General features: G+C 44.7%; 1 protein-coding gene across 1 annotated transcript in view; it reads right to left on the bottom strand.

The window, feature by feature from the left end:
• The window catches only part of CSMD3 (CUB and Sushi multiple domains 3), a 2,836,509-nt gene extending 2,821,214 nt beyond the window's left edge, over positions 1-15,295 (bottom strand). The window contains exon 1 of the mRNA XM_085605076.1: positions 14,891-15,295. Within this exon, the coding sequence (XP_085461202.1) occupies positions 14,891-15,077 (187 nt within the window). The 5' untranslated portion in view covers positions 15,078-15,295. The remainder of the gene's footprint in view (positions 1-14,890) is intronic.
• Positions 15,296-15,537: the final 242 nt, after the last annotated feature.

Genomic DNA, 15,537 nt, shown 5'->3' with positions numbered 1-15,537 from the left:
AAAGTTCATGCTCTTCAGTCACAAGTCTCCTCCCTACAGAAGCATGTTGAAGACTTAGAAAATAGAAATTGTAGAAATAACTTCCGCATTTATGGCTTGCCAGAAAATACGGAATGTACAGACCCTCTCTTCTTTTTCAAGTCTTTTCTACCTAAAGTGTTGGGCCAACCTACTGACTCTACTTTGAACATTCAACGTGCCCACCGTCTAGGTCGTCAGCATATGGACATTTCTGGATCTAACCGTCCTCGTGGGATCATTCTGTATTTCTTGGAGTATACGAATCTTCTCAAATTCTTGGCAGCCTCTAAAAATTCACCTTGCATTTCATGGTTAGGTCACTCATTGATTTTTCATAGGACTATGCTAAATCTACTACGGAAAGACGTAAAGAATTTTAAAGTATGAGGCCAGATCTCCGTGCCCTTGGTGCTAGGTATGGCCTTTTCCATCCTTGCCTCTTTGAGGTCACGTACCGGAACAAAACAACTTCCTATGAAGATCCTGTTAAGCTGAGAATTTTTCTAAATACCTGCAGAGGTGAGACTATGGATACTTCTGGTGCCTCGTCTTCTCAAATTGGCTAAATATTCTGTTATGCCTTATTGATATTGTTCTCGCTATTTTTCATATCTTAAATAGTTATTGTTTCTGTTTTACTGTTGTTCTGATATCTTATATTTGTCATATTGCCATTTCGCAGTTTAATCATAATTTTTTTCTCCTATAGATATTATTGTTGTGTGAATATCCTCTTGTCTCGCACATTTTGTCTCCAGTCTTCCCTGTGCCTCCATCCGTGAGATCTGGATACACTGTCCTTCCATGTGGTTTCACCCTCCGCATCCTCATTTTTGAATTTTTATAGGTAAGTGTTTTCTCTCTTGCTTTATTCTACTCTATCTATCTTTTGATCTTTTTACTTCCTTTTCTATCTTCTCCCCTTTCTTGCTTGAAGCTTCATTTTACTATTTGCCTTTTCTTGAATTCCTCACTTTTTTGGCTTTTTTTCTTTTTTTACTCTTCTCTTCATATTACATGTTTTCTTATTTACATGATGTTGTGGTCTTCTTTGTATCTATTTAATATTTTGTCTAGTCGAATTCAAATGGGTTTTTCATTTATTTACTTATTTCATTGAATATTGTTACTTGGAATGTCCAAGGTCTGCACTCGCCGATTAAAAAGCAGCGTGTATTAACGCACCTATCTAAATTGAAAACTGATATTGCACTGATTCAAGAATCACATCTTACAGAGTCTGAATCCTTGAAATTGAAAAGTGTCTCAGTCGGTGATGTCTTCTTCTCCCCGGGGGATGGTAAACGCAATGGTGTTGTTATGTCATAAGTCTCTCCATGTCAAACTTATTTCTCAGGAAAACAATGATGTAGGACGGTGGTTGTTTACAGATTTATTGATTGGGAAAGTGTTCCTCTCTTTACTTAATATTTATGCGCCTACTACGAATGACTCCCTTTTTTTGGTCCCATTTTGAACAAAAGTTGTTGCTTTACTCCCATGAAAATCTTTTTTTAGCTGGAGATTGTAATCAGATTATAGATCCCATTATCGACCGAAACTCTGTAATCACCTTCACACCCTCTAGAGCGCACAAATTATTTTTACAGTCCTTTCAACATAGACACTTGACAGATGCCTGGCGTTTATGTAATCCTCCCCTGAGGGAATACACTTACTTTTTACCAGTCAATAAGACACAATCACATATAGATCACATTTTTACTTCTCATAACATTGCGCAATTCATTTTCTCTGCAGAGATTGGTTCTATACTGATCTCTGATCATGCCATCGACGTTGGTGATTCAATAATTCCTTGTTACTTGATCCTGTATTTACCTCTTCTTTTACCTCATTTTTTGAAGAATATTTTAACTTTAATGAGTCAGATACTCTTCCTTTTCATACGATTTGGGATGCCTTTAAGGCTGCAGCTCTTAATTTTGTTATTAATTATGTATCTAAAAAAAATCATGCTGCTCGTAAGAAAGCCACAGATCTATTTTCATCAATAAAGAAATTAGGGCACTCTTATTATACCACTAAGTCAGAAGACTGTTTAGCCGAACTCATAGCCACTAAACTCAAATTTAATAAGGAATCCACTGATAATGCTTCTTTGTACCTTCTAAAATTTTACAGTGGCCAAAATAAATCTGGTAAACTACTGGCAAATTATCTTAAAGTTAAAAAACAGAAGTTTAACATCGAGTCAATACTTGATGATCATTACTTCCCTAAATTCTGAGATTCTGCAGGAAATCGATAACTTTTATGAATCTCTATAGAGTCCTGTTTCCTACCCTGACGATAATTCCATCTCAGACTACCTCTCCTCCATTAATAAATCCTTTGGCACCTCCTTAAATTTTGATTTACTGGAATCTGATATATCTCCAAAAGAATTACATAGTGCACTACTCACACTTAAAAAAGATAAAGCTCCAGGCCCTGACGGTTTTACTGTTGAGTTTTTCCAACATTTCTTTCAGTTGCTTCACCCTTAATTGCATAGGTTATTACTTTCCTTTTCACAAGCAGGAACATCCTCTGGTTCCTTTTTAGAAGCCCTGATCTGTCTCATCCCAAAGAAGATAAAGACCCCAGTATCTGTAAAAATTACAGGCCCATCTCATTAGTGAATATTGATTATAAATGTTTTTCAAAATCTCTGGCCATTCGACTAAAATCACTTCTTCCTAATCTCTTGGGTAGAAAATGATCGGGTTTTGTGAAAGGTCTAACTAACTGATAATACGCGTTTGTTCTTTGACATCGTCTCCAAATCATCTCATGCTTCTGAGTCTCTAGGAGCTTTTGCTTTAGATGCAAAAAAGCGTTTGATAGAGTTTCTTTGCCTTTTATTTTTTCAACTCTTAAATGGTTTGGTTTCGGACCCAAAGTTATTAACCTAATTTCTCTTCTATACTCCTCTCCTGAAGCAGCAATCTTTGCAAATGGTCTTACCTCCTCTTATTTTACCTTGGGTAGGGGTGTTAGACAGAGTTGTCCTTTATCCCCCTTACTATTCAACTTGCCTTAGAACCTTTTCTATCAAAAATTGGCCAAAATTCTGCTATCTTTGGATTTATTTCTCGTGACACTCATATCAAATTGGCAGCCTATGTGGACGACATTCTTTTATTTCTCTCACGACCCCAATCTTCTCTTCCACATTTTCTTCAAGAAACAATGGCCTACTCTGCTGTTTCTGGCTATAAACTCAATAATGACAAATGTGAAATTTTACCCTTGACTAAATTCACCTTTAAAGATGATTTTCAATTTGCTAATTTCAAACAGAACTAATATCGTATCAAGTACTTAGGTATGTACTTTTCCACTTCAATCAAATCGTCAATCTCCATTAATCTCGATAAATGTTCTTTGAAAATTTCCTCCTTGATAGATAGGTGGCCCCCTTTATATCTTTTGTGGTGGGGAAGGTTGGACACAATAAAATAATACTATCCCGAATCATTCTCTTCATCATTTCTAATAACCCATTGGCCATACCTCAGAACTTTTTCAAAAAAATTAACTCCCTACTTTCATCTTTTCTTTGAAATAAAAAGATGGCCCGTATGTCACTATCAAAACTTCTTCGTCCTAAATTGGAAGGTGGTGTCAATTTCCCTGACTTTCCTACTTATCACGAAGCCTTTATTTTGCGTCAATCATCTCATTGGTTACTTGACCTTTCAATTGATTCTCCTCTATGGGTTGCACTTGAACACTCTTATCTCACCCCTTTTTCTTTTCTAAAATACATTCTGGAATACTTATCATTTACTCGGAAACCTCCAAAACTTTCTAATCCTATTTTTCAACAGACTAACAAGCTATTAGGCCCACGTCTGTCATGTAATCACATTGATAGTTTCTTTTTTACAGTCCGCTATTTGGCATAATAGGCATGTACTGATTAATGGTAAACCCATATATTGGAAATATTGGAGACAATGAGGTCTTATTTGGGTTAACCAACTTATTCATTATGATACAATTTTGTCTTTTCCACAGGCCAAAATTATTTTTGATCTTCCTCTCATTTAGCAATAAATATCGCTTGCTCTCCACTGCAATAAGCTTTGCTGTTACTCAATTTTCTCATACTCCTGCTTTGCCTAACTCTTCTCTCAACATTTCTTGTGAATTTCTCAGTACCTTTCCTAAAGCATCAAATATTTACACTTGTTTAAATATTTCAAAATCCCCCAGGAACAAAACCAATGTGGAACTGGATTGGGAACATGATTTGGACACAACCTATCCCCTCCCATTATGGAATAAAATTTGTCTCAAGATACGCAAATCCTCAAGGGCGGCTAATGCCACACAAACACTTTTCTTTATTTATAACAGATTACTTTCTACCCGGCCCTTCTTCATAAGATAAATGCTGACACTTCTAATATCTGCTGTTCCCGTTCCACCATAAATGCTGATTTAAAACATATGCTTTTACTTGTCCTTATGTACATAACTTTTGGACATGTGTCTGGAACAGATTACCTCCCTTTTTAACTCTTCGATACCCCTTTCACTTTCTAATATATTTTTGGGCTCCCTTTCTGAAGATTGATCTAACTCTCATATAAACATGCACATTTTGAACTTACTTTTGGGAGTTGAATTTCAGCAGATTACCAAACACTGGAAATCCTTATCTAATGTATCCTTCCAGGCTTGGTGGTATGTGGTTTGTCATAACCACAGACTAGACACAGCATATGTATAGCCTATGTCTCTTGCTATAAAGCGTTCACAATTATGGTCCCCAGTTACAAAATTTCTTGATTGTCATGCCAACATTTCCCATGCACAACAACAAGTCCTAAAACCTCCTAGACATTCTACTTTCTCATATCAGCATGATGAATTATAGTCATTAGTAATATGTTGTTTATGCTTATTAAGTTACTGGACCTGTTTCTTAAGCCTGTATTGATGATGTAACTATGCCTTCATGTATAAGCTTATGATCCCTTCTCATATTGTATGTTTACTTTTTGTTCTATTTTACTTGCTTGTTTCTTTTCTTTTCTGTTGATTATACCTCAATAAACTTTACTTTTTTGAAACTCAAAAAAAGCATTAGGGGAGGAAGGGGGTGTTGTTTATTGTCCCTTTGCCATACTGGCCAATACACTGCCACCTCTACCACCATTTCACTGTTTACACAATGATTTGTCTCTGGTTTGGTTGACCTCTTTGTTTTAAGTCGTATTAATCTACAATTTTCTACAAATTGCGCAGGCTTCTGCAAGACCATATTTTCACGATAAACTCTACTTTTGAAACTTCTGAATTACTTTACTAGTCTATGAGACAGATGTGGCATTCTCAATTATAAGTTAAACAGGTTAGAATATAGGTATAAACAACATTTTATCCATGGTCGAAATGTACAACCTAGCTTGTGACCTAGGCTGGATTGAGGGGCATACTCATAATGAGGGCCTTAGAGTCCATCGAGTGTGACAAATGTCTTGTTCTGTATCTATGTTGCTTTCTCAATTCCAGCTCTTGGAGTAAGCCTTAACTGCTCGCTAGCATTACCCTTGGAGGAGTAAGTGTACATTGGTTATCCAACTGGACTGAGTTGAAATTGAGACCTTAATGGTACCCAACAGTGTCACTATGGATGTCGTCCAAAAACAGTCTACTGTCCCAGGACCCAGAGAGAAAAGACCTTTATTCCCAAACACTGGGGTGCTTGTGCTTGCAAACAGACTAGTAGATAGGGAGAGTGATAGACAGAACCTTTATGGAACCAAAAGACGTGGTTTATATTCATTACCTACCTATGTCACCAAATTGCATGCGCTTGTTGAATCGCTTTCGTAACATATTCCTCTCTCCTTTTTTTCCAGAAAGATTGGAAGAGCTTAGACTCAGGTTTATCACTAGTAGTAAGAGTGCGGCAAGAAACCTGACGCAAACCCTAAATATATTGAATGTTATTGTGCTGGAGCACATCTGCAGGTCCCTAGTCTCAGAGCCTACTCGCTGAATTGTGGTACAGCACCGACCTTGAAAGAAACAGCCCTTTGTTGCAATGGTGATTTACCAAAGTGTCTAATATTGGACAAATCATTTTTCGCTTAGAGTTTCACCCCTTATCAGCCGTTGAGTGAAAATGGTAACAAATGTTAGTAACAGGAAAGGAATAATCACGGAGCTCTTCTGAGGACAAGGCTGCGGTGCTGTTTTCATTCAGACACCTTTATGATTTAATCTTAGTGTTTTGTATACATTAGGGAGGGTTAACAGGCCATGATGACTTGGACCTCAATTGTACCAGACTGCTGAAAAAAATACCATATTTAGTGTAAAGTTTTCTCTATGTTTTTACATAAACAGCACAATAACACAAGAGGGGAATACTAAATGCCCTACACATGCCTTAGGAGTACTAAAGAGATTCCCAGAATCAAACATTTTTATTTTCCTTTCATCGACAGTACAAATGGTGATATTACTAATTCAACACTTGACATTGGCTGCAGGCATCAGAACACTTCTCGGATAGGTTAAGGTTATTCCCTTGCAGGGTCAGGGCTGCTCTGCTGTGAGTGGTCACATTCGCAGCCACTCTAAAGGCAAGGATGCCCTGACGCCATTGCGCAAGCCGCTCCTGTGCTACGCCTTCCGGCCCCCCGTCGAACCCACCCCCCTGCACGTCTGTGTCACGCTGCGGGAGGGCTGTGCGAGTTTAGAGAGGGTCCTGTCTGCCTGACTCTCTCCAGATTGTCTGCGGTCCGCCTGGGAAACCTCAGCCCCGTGCTGCTGTACTAGGGGCCCCTTGAAAGAGACAGGAGGGCTGCATGAGCGCAGTGGGATTAGATGATGCATTGAGGTCTGTGAGTCAACAGGGCAGCTGGCAGGCACTCGATAACAGATACTCAATACATTTCGATGATTGGCGTCTTTGAAATGTGAGGTGTGGAGTTTAGCCATAATCTCATTATAGAAATGCTGCACATTTTTGTTTGCAAAAACAGAAAAACTCTATTTACAAAATGATATATCTGGAGGATGAAAGCTGCTCCCAGCCCGTGGTTAGCTGTGGAGTCATTACAATTCCCAGAGTTTCTTGTATTGCCGAACAGACATATTGCTTTAGCACCAGGGCCTAGATTGACTAAGGGTCCGGACCGCCTGTGATTTCCCTCCCTCCTGCTAATTAGCCCTTGAACATCAAGTCGATAAAGGATGCCGATAATATAAGAACCCAAACACGGTATGGATATTCACCCTTCCCCTAAGTACCCTCTTCAGAGTTACTCAATACACTCTGAACGCTCGATGGCAGTCAGGTGCCCTGTCCTGGTGAAGCTCTCAGGCAGCAGCTTCCAGCCACCATTTAATCAGGTGCCATGTCCTGGTGAAGCTCTCAGGCAGCAGCTTCCAGCCACCATTTAATCTTACAGGCAAAACGAGGATAATGACGAAAAAACTCCTCTCCGTGCTGAGGTAATATATGCAAACCAATCAGCCTTCACCCATATAGGAAGTGAGAGGGTGAAAAAGAGAGAGATAGAGAGAGAAAGAAAAAGAAACAGAAAAGGAAGCAGAAGGGGAAAGGGAAAGGGAAGGGACATTGAAAGGAGGAGTGGAAGAGAGAAATAAAGAGGAAGACAGAGAGTGTAAGAGAGGGAAAAATGAGTAAGTGTAGCATACAGAACTAGAATACTTGCATCTTAAGTAATGAAATGTATGGTTTGATGGCTTTTGTTCTACCTTTAAGGTGAAGCTACTGAAGTGGTGTCTCTCCAGTTCTATGTAGCCTTGTCCTGTCCGGCGTTGGCTAGAATAGTGTGGTGAATAGTGTCACGGGATGACGAGCAGCCAATGCGCGTAAGGGAATCTATCATTCACAGGCCTTTGACTGATAGCTTCTCATTAATGACATCCCGAGAAACTCATGTTTGTTATGGAATGAGTGTGCCACAGATAGGCAATAATCTTGGAAGCAGCTCTTAGTACAGCAGTGAGCTGAGGGTTGTGATTTATCTACAATGCTTGCTGGGTACAGCACCATTAGGCAGACATTGTTGAAGCTGGGGAGATCTAGGAGGATCTCTTTCTGAGTGTCACGAGGCGCCCACTACAGCCAGCAATACTGGATTTGGAGAGCTACTAGATAAGGTGCCAAAGAAGAGCTCACCCTACGGTAGGCTGTTAGGAATCTGCAAACCCATGTCCAATCCTATCTTAATGGACGACCAGTACACATGTTGTCTTCATCAATAGTTCAGCCTAATTGAGTGATATAAATAGACTACCTGTGCCTTTCCTTGGGAGACTGTCATCCACTTTCTGTCCTGTACGTCTCGTTTTTTTCATCATCTGCCTCTGCAAACATCTGTTTGGTCCGCTCCCTCAATTAGAGTAATTCAACACCTCAAAATCCCTTGTCTCTGGACTCGAGTGTGGCACCATGAAACATATTTAGAAAGGATTTCAAATCCTTCCTCATGGTCAAATCAAACAAATGTAGATGTAAAGCCTTTTATGAGCCACTAACACCAAGGCACACATTTATCAATGCTTTACATTGTTCTTGCAGCACACAGTGTAATATAGGGCGACACAGAACCTAGAATGAGATTTATGAACCCGCGTAAGGCCCCCTTGCATGGCTCTGTGCGACTTGGTAAATGTGGAGTAGTGCAAGGCAGCACAAATCACCGCCTTGTGTTACTCTGCCCTGAGAAGGTGTTTCATGGGTGGAGTGTGGGTGTTTCCATGCATCCACCTATGGATTTTGGCGCATTCCCAGATTTACTAAGAATGGAAAACCAGGGAATGCATCAAAATGCTATGCCTTCCCAGAGGAGGTGTAACAAGGAGAAATATCTTTATTTCTCCTCATTGTTCCCTCTTTGTAAGTGTACTGCTGCACACTTAGAAGGCGTAACAAATGCACCTGAGTATTGTTTTTGTGCAGAAAGGTGCACCTTCCTGCACAAAACAAGTACAGCCTACAATGCAGGCACCCATGCTCCATGGCCCAAGGGTGTCTGCCTTGGCACAAGGCAGCACTTGATGTGCCAGCACAAGGAGAGGACAGGAATGTGCCATATAATGTTAAATATGTCGCATTCCTGCCCTGTCATGCAGCGTAAGGCAGCGCAACACAGCAAGGTATCTTTCTGTGTTGCGTGAAACCTTGATAAATTGGCCCCCAATCTCTAAGTTTCTTTTCCTGACCGCTTCTTCCAGTTGTGGCTCCTCAAGGTAATCGCGATGGGGTAGGGGGTAGTTGACAGATGATGGAATAGGATTTATTCATTTATTTATACTTTTCCATCGTCTGTCGACTCTCCCCCTTCCTCCCCCCCCCCAGCCCAGCCACGCTTACCTGCGGGAGCTGTGGCTGGCTGACTCACCCCTAACTTTGTGCAGTACAAGACCAAGGCTCACATTGAAACCCATTACATTTGTCAATTTCTCTGCTCCAGAGCCTTGAAGCTAAAGCCCCCTCAATCCCGTCTCCACTCTCCTCCTCAACAGAATGTAATCCTCAGACGAGACTTCTGGCCTTAATTGTGAGACTACAGGAGCTCTGGTGCAAATGCCCTGGGCGTGTGTGCTTTTTAAGGTAGCATTAGCACTGATTCCTCTCAACTGATTCCTAAAATGCCATCGATTAACCGCATGAACTTCCTTTGACTCATATTGCACATCATGAATGGACGTGACTCAGTGCGGTGCTTGGTGCAGATGAATGTATGCTTCACACTGCAAGCATCTGCGGCTGCTCCCTACTACAGCCTCTCTGCTTTCAGTGAGAATTCACTGCAGACAGTGGGACTGTGCCTGACCAGGTGGCTATTGGAAGAAAGGGGAGCAAGACACAAGCCATGGCCTGGTTTTCCCAGGGGGCTTTGCGCCTCTCCACAGAAATCAAAGAATGAGACCAAAAGCTTCCCACCGAGGCCACCATTCACGACGTGAGGAGGGGGCTACTCTAGAGTGGAGAGTTCTGAAGGGAGCGGAGCTTGCTTGGTCTTGGCTTTTACCACGTGTGGGATTAGCACTCGGTAACCAGAGGGTGTACCACTGCGATTGCAGCTTATTTTGGGAAAGATGGGAAGAAGCCCTGCATTCTGTGGGGCTTCACAGGGAAAGCAAGAGGAACACCATGGACTTCGAAAATGTGTTTGGAAATGCCTGCGCCTGTTGACTGAGCGTCCCTGTTTGAAATGATGTGGGAAATCAGTCTGGTGGTACTCTTCACTGCTTGACATGTTTCCAGAGAGTTGAACTAACCCACCTTCCTGGATTCCTCGGTCGAGAAATGTTGGACATCTTTTTAAGAAAGCCAGGCTCCATAAACTTCTAAAATGAGATATTAATGCTACGCTTCAATGTATAGAGCGTTGTGTCTCATTGTGTTTGCTTGTGTTTTTCTCTGTGAGTGTGCATGCGTGTGACAGTGTGTATATGTGTGTGTTCACGTTTGAGCCTGCATGTTCTATGTGTAAGAGTGTGTTCACGCAGGAGCGCGTGCATGCATCTGTTATTGCATGCTTGTGTGTTAGTGTGCATAGTGTAAGTGCATTTGAATATGTATGTCTGTTCTTGTGTATATGCATGCATGTGCACCTCAGTGTGTGTGTTTTTGTGTCAGTGCATGTGGTGTGTGTCCATGGCGTAGTGCAAAATGATACTTCCCTCCAAAGTATGGTGAGGACCCTTAATACTCCCAGCTCACTCAGCTATCCAGTGTGTGTGCGTGGGTGCGTGCGTGTGTGTGCGTGCGTGCGTGTGTTCGCCAATCATGCCTCAATGTCAGCCAGGGCTGGGCAGGAGTCCATCCAGCGTGAGCCGCAGCCCTGGCCAGCTGGAATGCAGCACTGCATCGATTTTCTGCAACACTCCGATGTTTCATTGCAGAGACCCAGACCGGCCTCTGGAGCCTCCACAGAGCGCCCTGTAAGAACTAATTACACATCCGGCGTCCCACCGGAAAAGGGGAAAACCGAAGCCTGCACCCATCAATAAGCATAAACGAGTCCGTGTGAACAGTGTATGTCTGTGTGCAGAGAGGAGCTTCGCTGCAACCTGCACCGCGAGCCAGGTCCGCACGTTTAAAACCAGTGACCACTGAGACAGCAAGCAGGGGGCCGAGCAGCAGCGCGGAACAGGAGTGACAGGCAGGCGGGATGTGATTCCGTGAGACATAGCTGCTGGCCTTGCTGCAATCCTATCCATGTGGGCAGCCCCTTGAAACGCGTGCCCAAGTAGCCCCAGCTTCCAGCAGGGCGTGCACGAGGCAGTGCACCTCGCGGCCAGAGCGCGGGACTGGACAGGTTTCCCCAGAGTGGTGGAGGGGGGCAGCTGTGCTTCGCGGGTTGGGTATCTGCGCCACACTCTGCACAGGCTGTGCGCCTGTTGCCTGTGCCCGCATGTGCACTTGGTGCAGGCGGAGGGATTCTAGGCTGCGTGAAGGCTCTGTGTGAATCGACGGAACATCTAATAGGAAGCAGTAGAAATACTGTATATTGATAAATGCCGCCTTTCTCACGAGATACCGTGTGAATACATTATCGGGGCCTCGGAATTCTATCGTTTTCAGCAGTATTGGGAATAATGCGGTTGGTTGATGCGTGTCTGATAAATGAGGATTTACCCCGCGTCGAAATACTGCTGCAAGACATGTTTTGTTGCATTTACACAACAACCAGCTACGTGATGTGGTTTTGAAGTTGTAGCCTCTTGGGTAATAGAGCAGATTCTGAGAGAATCCAAAGAAATGTTATTTCTCTTGCTTTTTATGCAATATCGTCGAAGCCGTTTAATACGATGATTTTGAGCATGCCGACAAGAGATGGAGGAGGGAGTGTAGCTGGAGAAGGTGTGGAAAAAGAAGAAATGAGTGAGGGGGACCACATAAGTGGGAGAGGATTGGTGGCAAAGGTCAATGAAAATAAGAGGGATATCAGACGGATGTGGAGGGAATTGAAAAAAGAATCAAGGAGGGAAACAGAACAGGTGGACGGAGAAGGGAGACAGATGTTAGAGGGACACATTGGGAGAACGTTCAGGGAAAATGAGAACGTAAGGCGGAAGAAATCAACCCGGGACGAAAGCATGAAGAAGGGACGAAAGAGTGAGAATGTGAGACGGAAGAGGGACAGACAGAAAGGGAGAATGTCCGAGACAGAGTAAAAGAGGGTGGAGAAACAGAGACGATGGGAGTAGGACAGCCACAATTTTCATGGGAATCTAGAACGGGATGAACGACAGAATTTGAGAGTGTGGAAAGAGTTAGAGATAATAATGATGATAGAAAAGGAAAAAGAGAGGAAGAGAACGACAGAGGAGAGTGAGGAGAAAACCAGAGAAAAGTGTCATGCATGAGGAAGGTAGGCGATAGAGGAAAACAGAGAGATTAAAATACAAACGAGAAGCATGAAATCCAGCTGAGAATAGGAAGCGAAGATACATTGAAAGGAGCAGAAAAGGCGCGAAAGGCGGGAGAGAGCAACATGTGCATTTCTGAACATGCCTTCTTTCCACGGAGGTTACACAAGGATGGGGAACGCATGGCATTCCGCCCCTTCAACTTTCTGTCCTCCTGTTTGCCTGTTTATCTCCAAGCCGCCCTCCAGTGGGCCGCATTAGGCTCTCTGGGCACGTCCTCTGTATGGAGAGAGCTCTCCTGGTATTCGGCCTTGGAGGCATGTGTGAGCGCCGCCACCTCTCTCTGCTAACAGCTTCCCTCTCTGTCATCAAGGGATTATGCACCTGCCGAAGTTTTCAGAAGCATGGAGAGCAGCCTCGAATTTCACTATGGCAATGTCAATGTTAGCAGAAAGCATTAATGGCGTGCACCATTCTATAGCATACGCACGCTAAATTATCTATTGACATTTGAGCAATGAACAAACTATCTCCCAGCTCGAAAGTACTAATCTCAGCGACCCCCTAGGGAGGAAGGCCTGGGTGTTAGTGCCGGATTCACATCTGTGGCCTGCGGGTTTTCTCGGCTCTCTGGCGCAGGAGTGAACGCACCGCCCTAGCTCAAACGATACTGGTTATATACATAAAGATTTGATAGCTGTGTGCAGAATAGTGCACGAGGCGCCACGGTCCTTAGGTCTTGCTGAATTGTTTATTTCGCCGGATCTGGCCGGGTTTCCGTTCTGCATATGCATTTCAACGTGCTATCTCCACAACAGGTATCGTGAAAGTTTCATTGGAGCCAGCGGCTCCTCTGAAGGCGGGAGCTGCCGTCACGCAACGCCTGCCATGAACGCAGGTTTCGGGTCCTCCTTGGGCCACGGGCTGCTACAAGCAGATAGCCCCCCGGAAGCGCAGGCCGAAAAGAAACTCGAAGGTGCCTGGCAGAATTTCTCTTCACTGCTCACCCCTCCACGGGGAGTCGCATCCTCTCCCTCACCCATCCCTTCCAAGAAAGCAAAGAGCAGGCGACGAAGCAGCACTGCGTCCCTTCCCCTCCTCACATCTGCATGCAAGCTTTATTGCACCAGGGCCAAAGCTCTAGCGATTCAATTAAGCACGATTTCATGTGTGTGCAAACATTAGGAATATCACGTTTCCCTAAATTGTATGGATTACGGGCACGCGGGTAGAGCGCAGAAGTCCCCGCGTAATTAGCAGGCACATTATCATTCCGTGCACGCGGCCCCTCACAAGATATAGTGCAGAGATAGCCTGTGATGAGCTCACCCTCTGCCCCGCTAAGATAAATTATATCTCTCCCACCCGAACCTCCAACCAGTGCTAATGGACAGCCTCGGCAGCGATGTGCCAATAACCTGTTTCACATGGGCAGCCCTTTCACAGGTCGCCCCCGCCCCCAGCGACAACGGCTATCACACTACAAACTGCACGGCTTTAGGTGTGGGAGCCACGCTCACTATCAGGGGATTAATATTGTCTGGCAGACACCCGACGACAGCCTCCGCGCGAGACGGGTCCCTCCTCAGAATGTAATCACTGCCAAGCCCCTGGGGTGGCCCCGGCACGTATTTAAGAGGGATGGATGGTCCGGGGCTCTGCGATGCTGCTAAGAATCCAATCGCGCTGTGATCCATATTTCATTGTCATCGTCATGTTCTCATCTGCGCTAAAGCAGCCGGTCCCAGCAACGCACCCTCTTTAGATTGCATGTATGCACCGGTGTGACGTGCCTGTGACACGTACAGGTGCCCAGACCAGCGCGGACACCCCTCCCCACGGTCCCAGCCAGATAACGGGTCGCTCCCCCCGCTGCCATCAGTCATCGGGGAAGTGTCATTTATGCACAAATGTATGCAGCCTTGAAGGGTGAGCGCGCGTCTCCACGGCCTTAATCACCGCAGACGAGCAGAAAGGCACCCACACCTCCATATGTGCGCGATCTGCCATGCCTGCGGCGTGCCTCCCGGGCTCACATGTGGCACCCCCTTCACATGGGCACGGCAGCGGCTCCTCCGCTCGTTTATACACCTGACGCCGTTTCAACTTTCCTGAGCCACACATTGCAAAATGCACAGTAATTGCAGTAATCCCCCAAATTGGACCTTCCTCCTCTGCAATTAAAGCCACATAACTTATTCAGCTGAAACAAAAGTGTTACATTCCAAATCCACCTTAAAAAACTACATAGATGCTATAGGAACCAGCTCACGTATTCACGCGAGCATACTGCAAGAATATTTATTGAGCCAGCCTCAATCACTGCATTGAAAGCAAGGCAACCACAGCAAATGCACATCCTAGCTCAAAAACAGCTCGAAAAAAATGCACCCCTACCCACAGAAAATGTAAATCAAATGTAAATCTTCTTCATACCGCTTCCTGGTGGCTAATAGGGGGTGAGATCAAAAGCAGTGGGGGAACCTACCTTCTGCACACGAAAGCATCATGAAAAAGACAAGGTTCCAACATGTAAATCCACTTGTAAGCCCCATTGTGTTGTAGCAGGTGAAGTCCAGCCGACCGCATTCAATGCATTCCCGTACGCACAGGTCCTTGTCTGATGCCCGGCAGCCCCCGTGCGCCCTGTGTTCCCCTCTGCAGCTGGCTTTCATGTCTTCCCTGGAGCTCCCGGTCCGCCTCGCTCCGACTCTCCCTCCCCTCGGCCAGGCGCGGTGTGCAGTTGTTGCCGCTGGTGCCGGGTGCGCGGTCACAGCGCGATGTGAATGGTGCTTCTGTGATACCACAGCAACCTTGACGAGGACTCAACCATCTCCATCCGGCGGGGGCAGCAAGTCTCAGCTGCTCCAGACTGAGCTCGCTCCTTCCTGCCGGCTCCCTCCACACTCCGGCGCTGGCAAGCGCCCCAACCTAGCAGCAGAGGAGACGGCAGCGGCAGAGAGAGAGAGGCAGAGGCAGCAAGCGGCAGACTCAGAGCAGAGACCCTCCTCTCTCCCCCCCCTCAGCCGAGACGCGAGCACCAGCGCTGCTGCCGCCAGAGAGGCGCAAGAAATCATAAATTAGTGAGATCCCCACTGCCGCCTGCAGCCCTCCCGAGCAACTAATAAAAAAGAT

Source organism: Triturus cristatus, chromosome 5_1 (assembly GCF_964204655.1).
Source record: "Triturus cristatus chromosome 5_1, aTriCri1.1, whole genome shotgun sequence".
NCBI classification, from domain to species: domain Eukaryota; kingdom Metazoa; phylum Chordata; class Amphibia; order Caudata; family Salamandridae; genus Triturus; species Triturus cristatus.
Note: the sequence above shows the minus strand (reverse complement) of the source record. Positions and strands in the feature narration are given on the sequence as shown.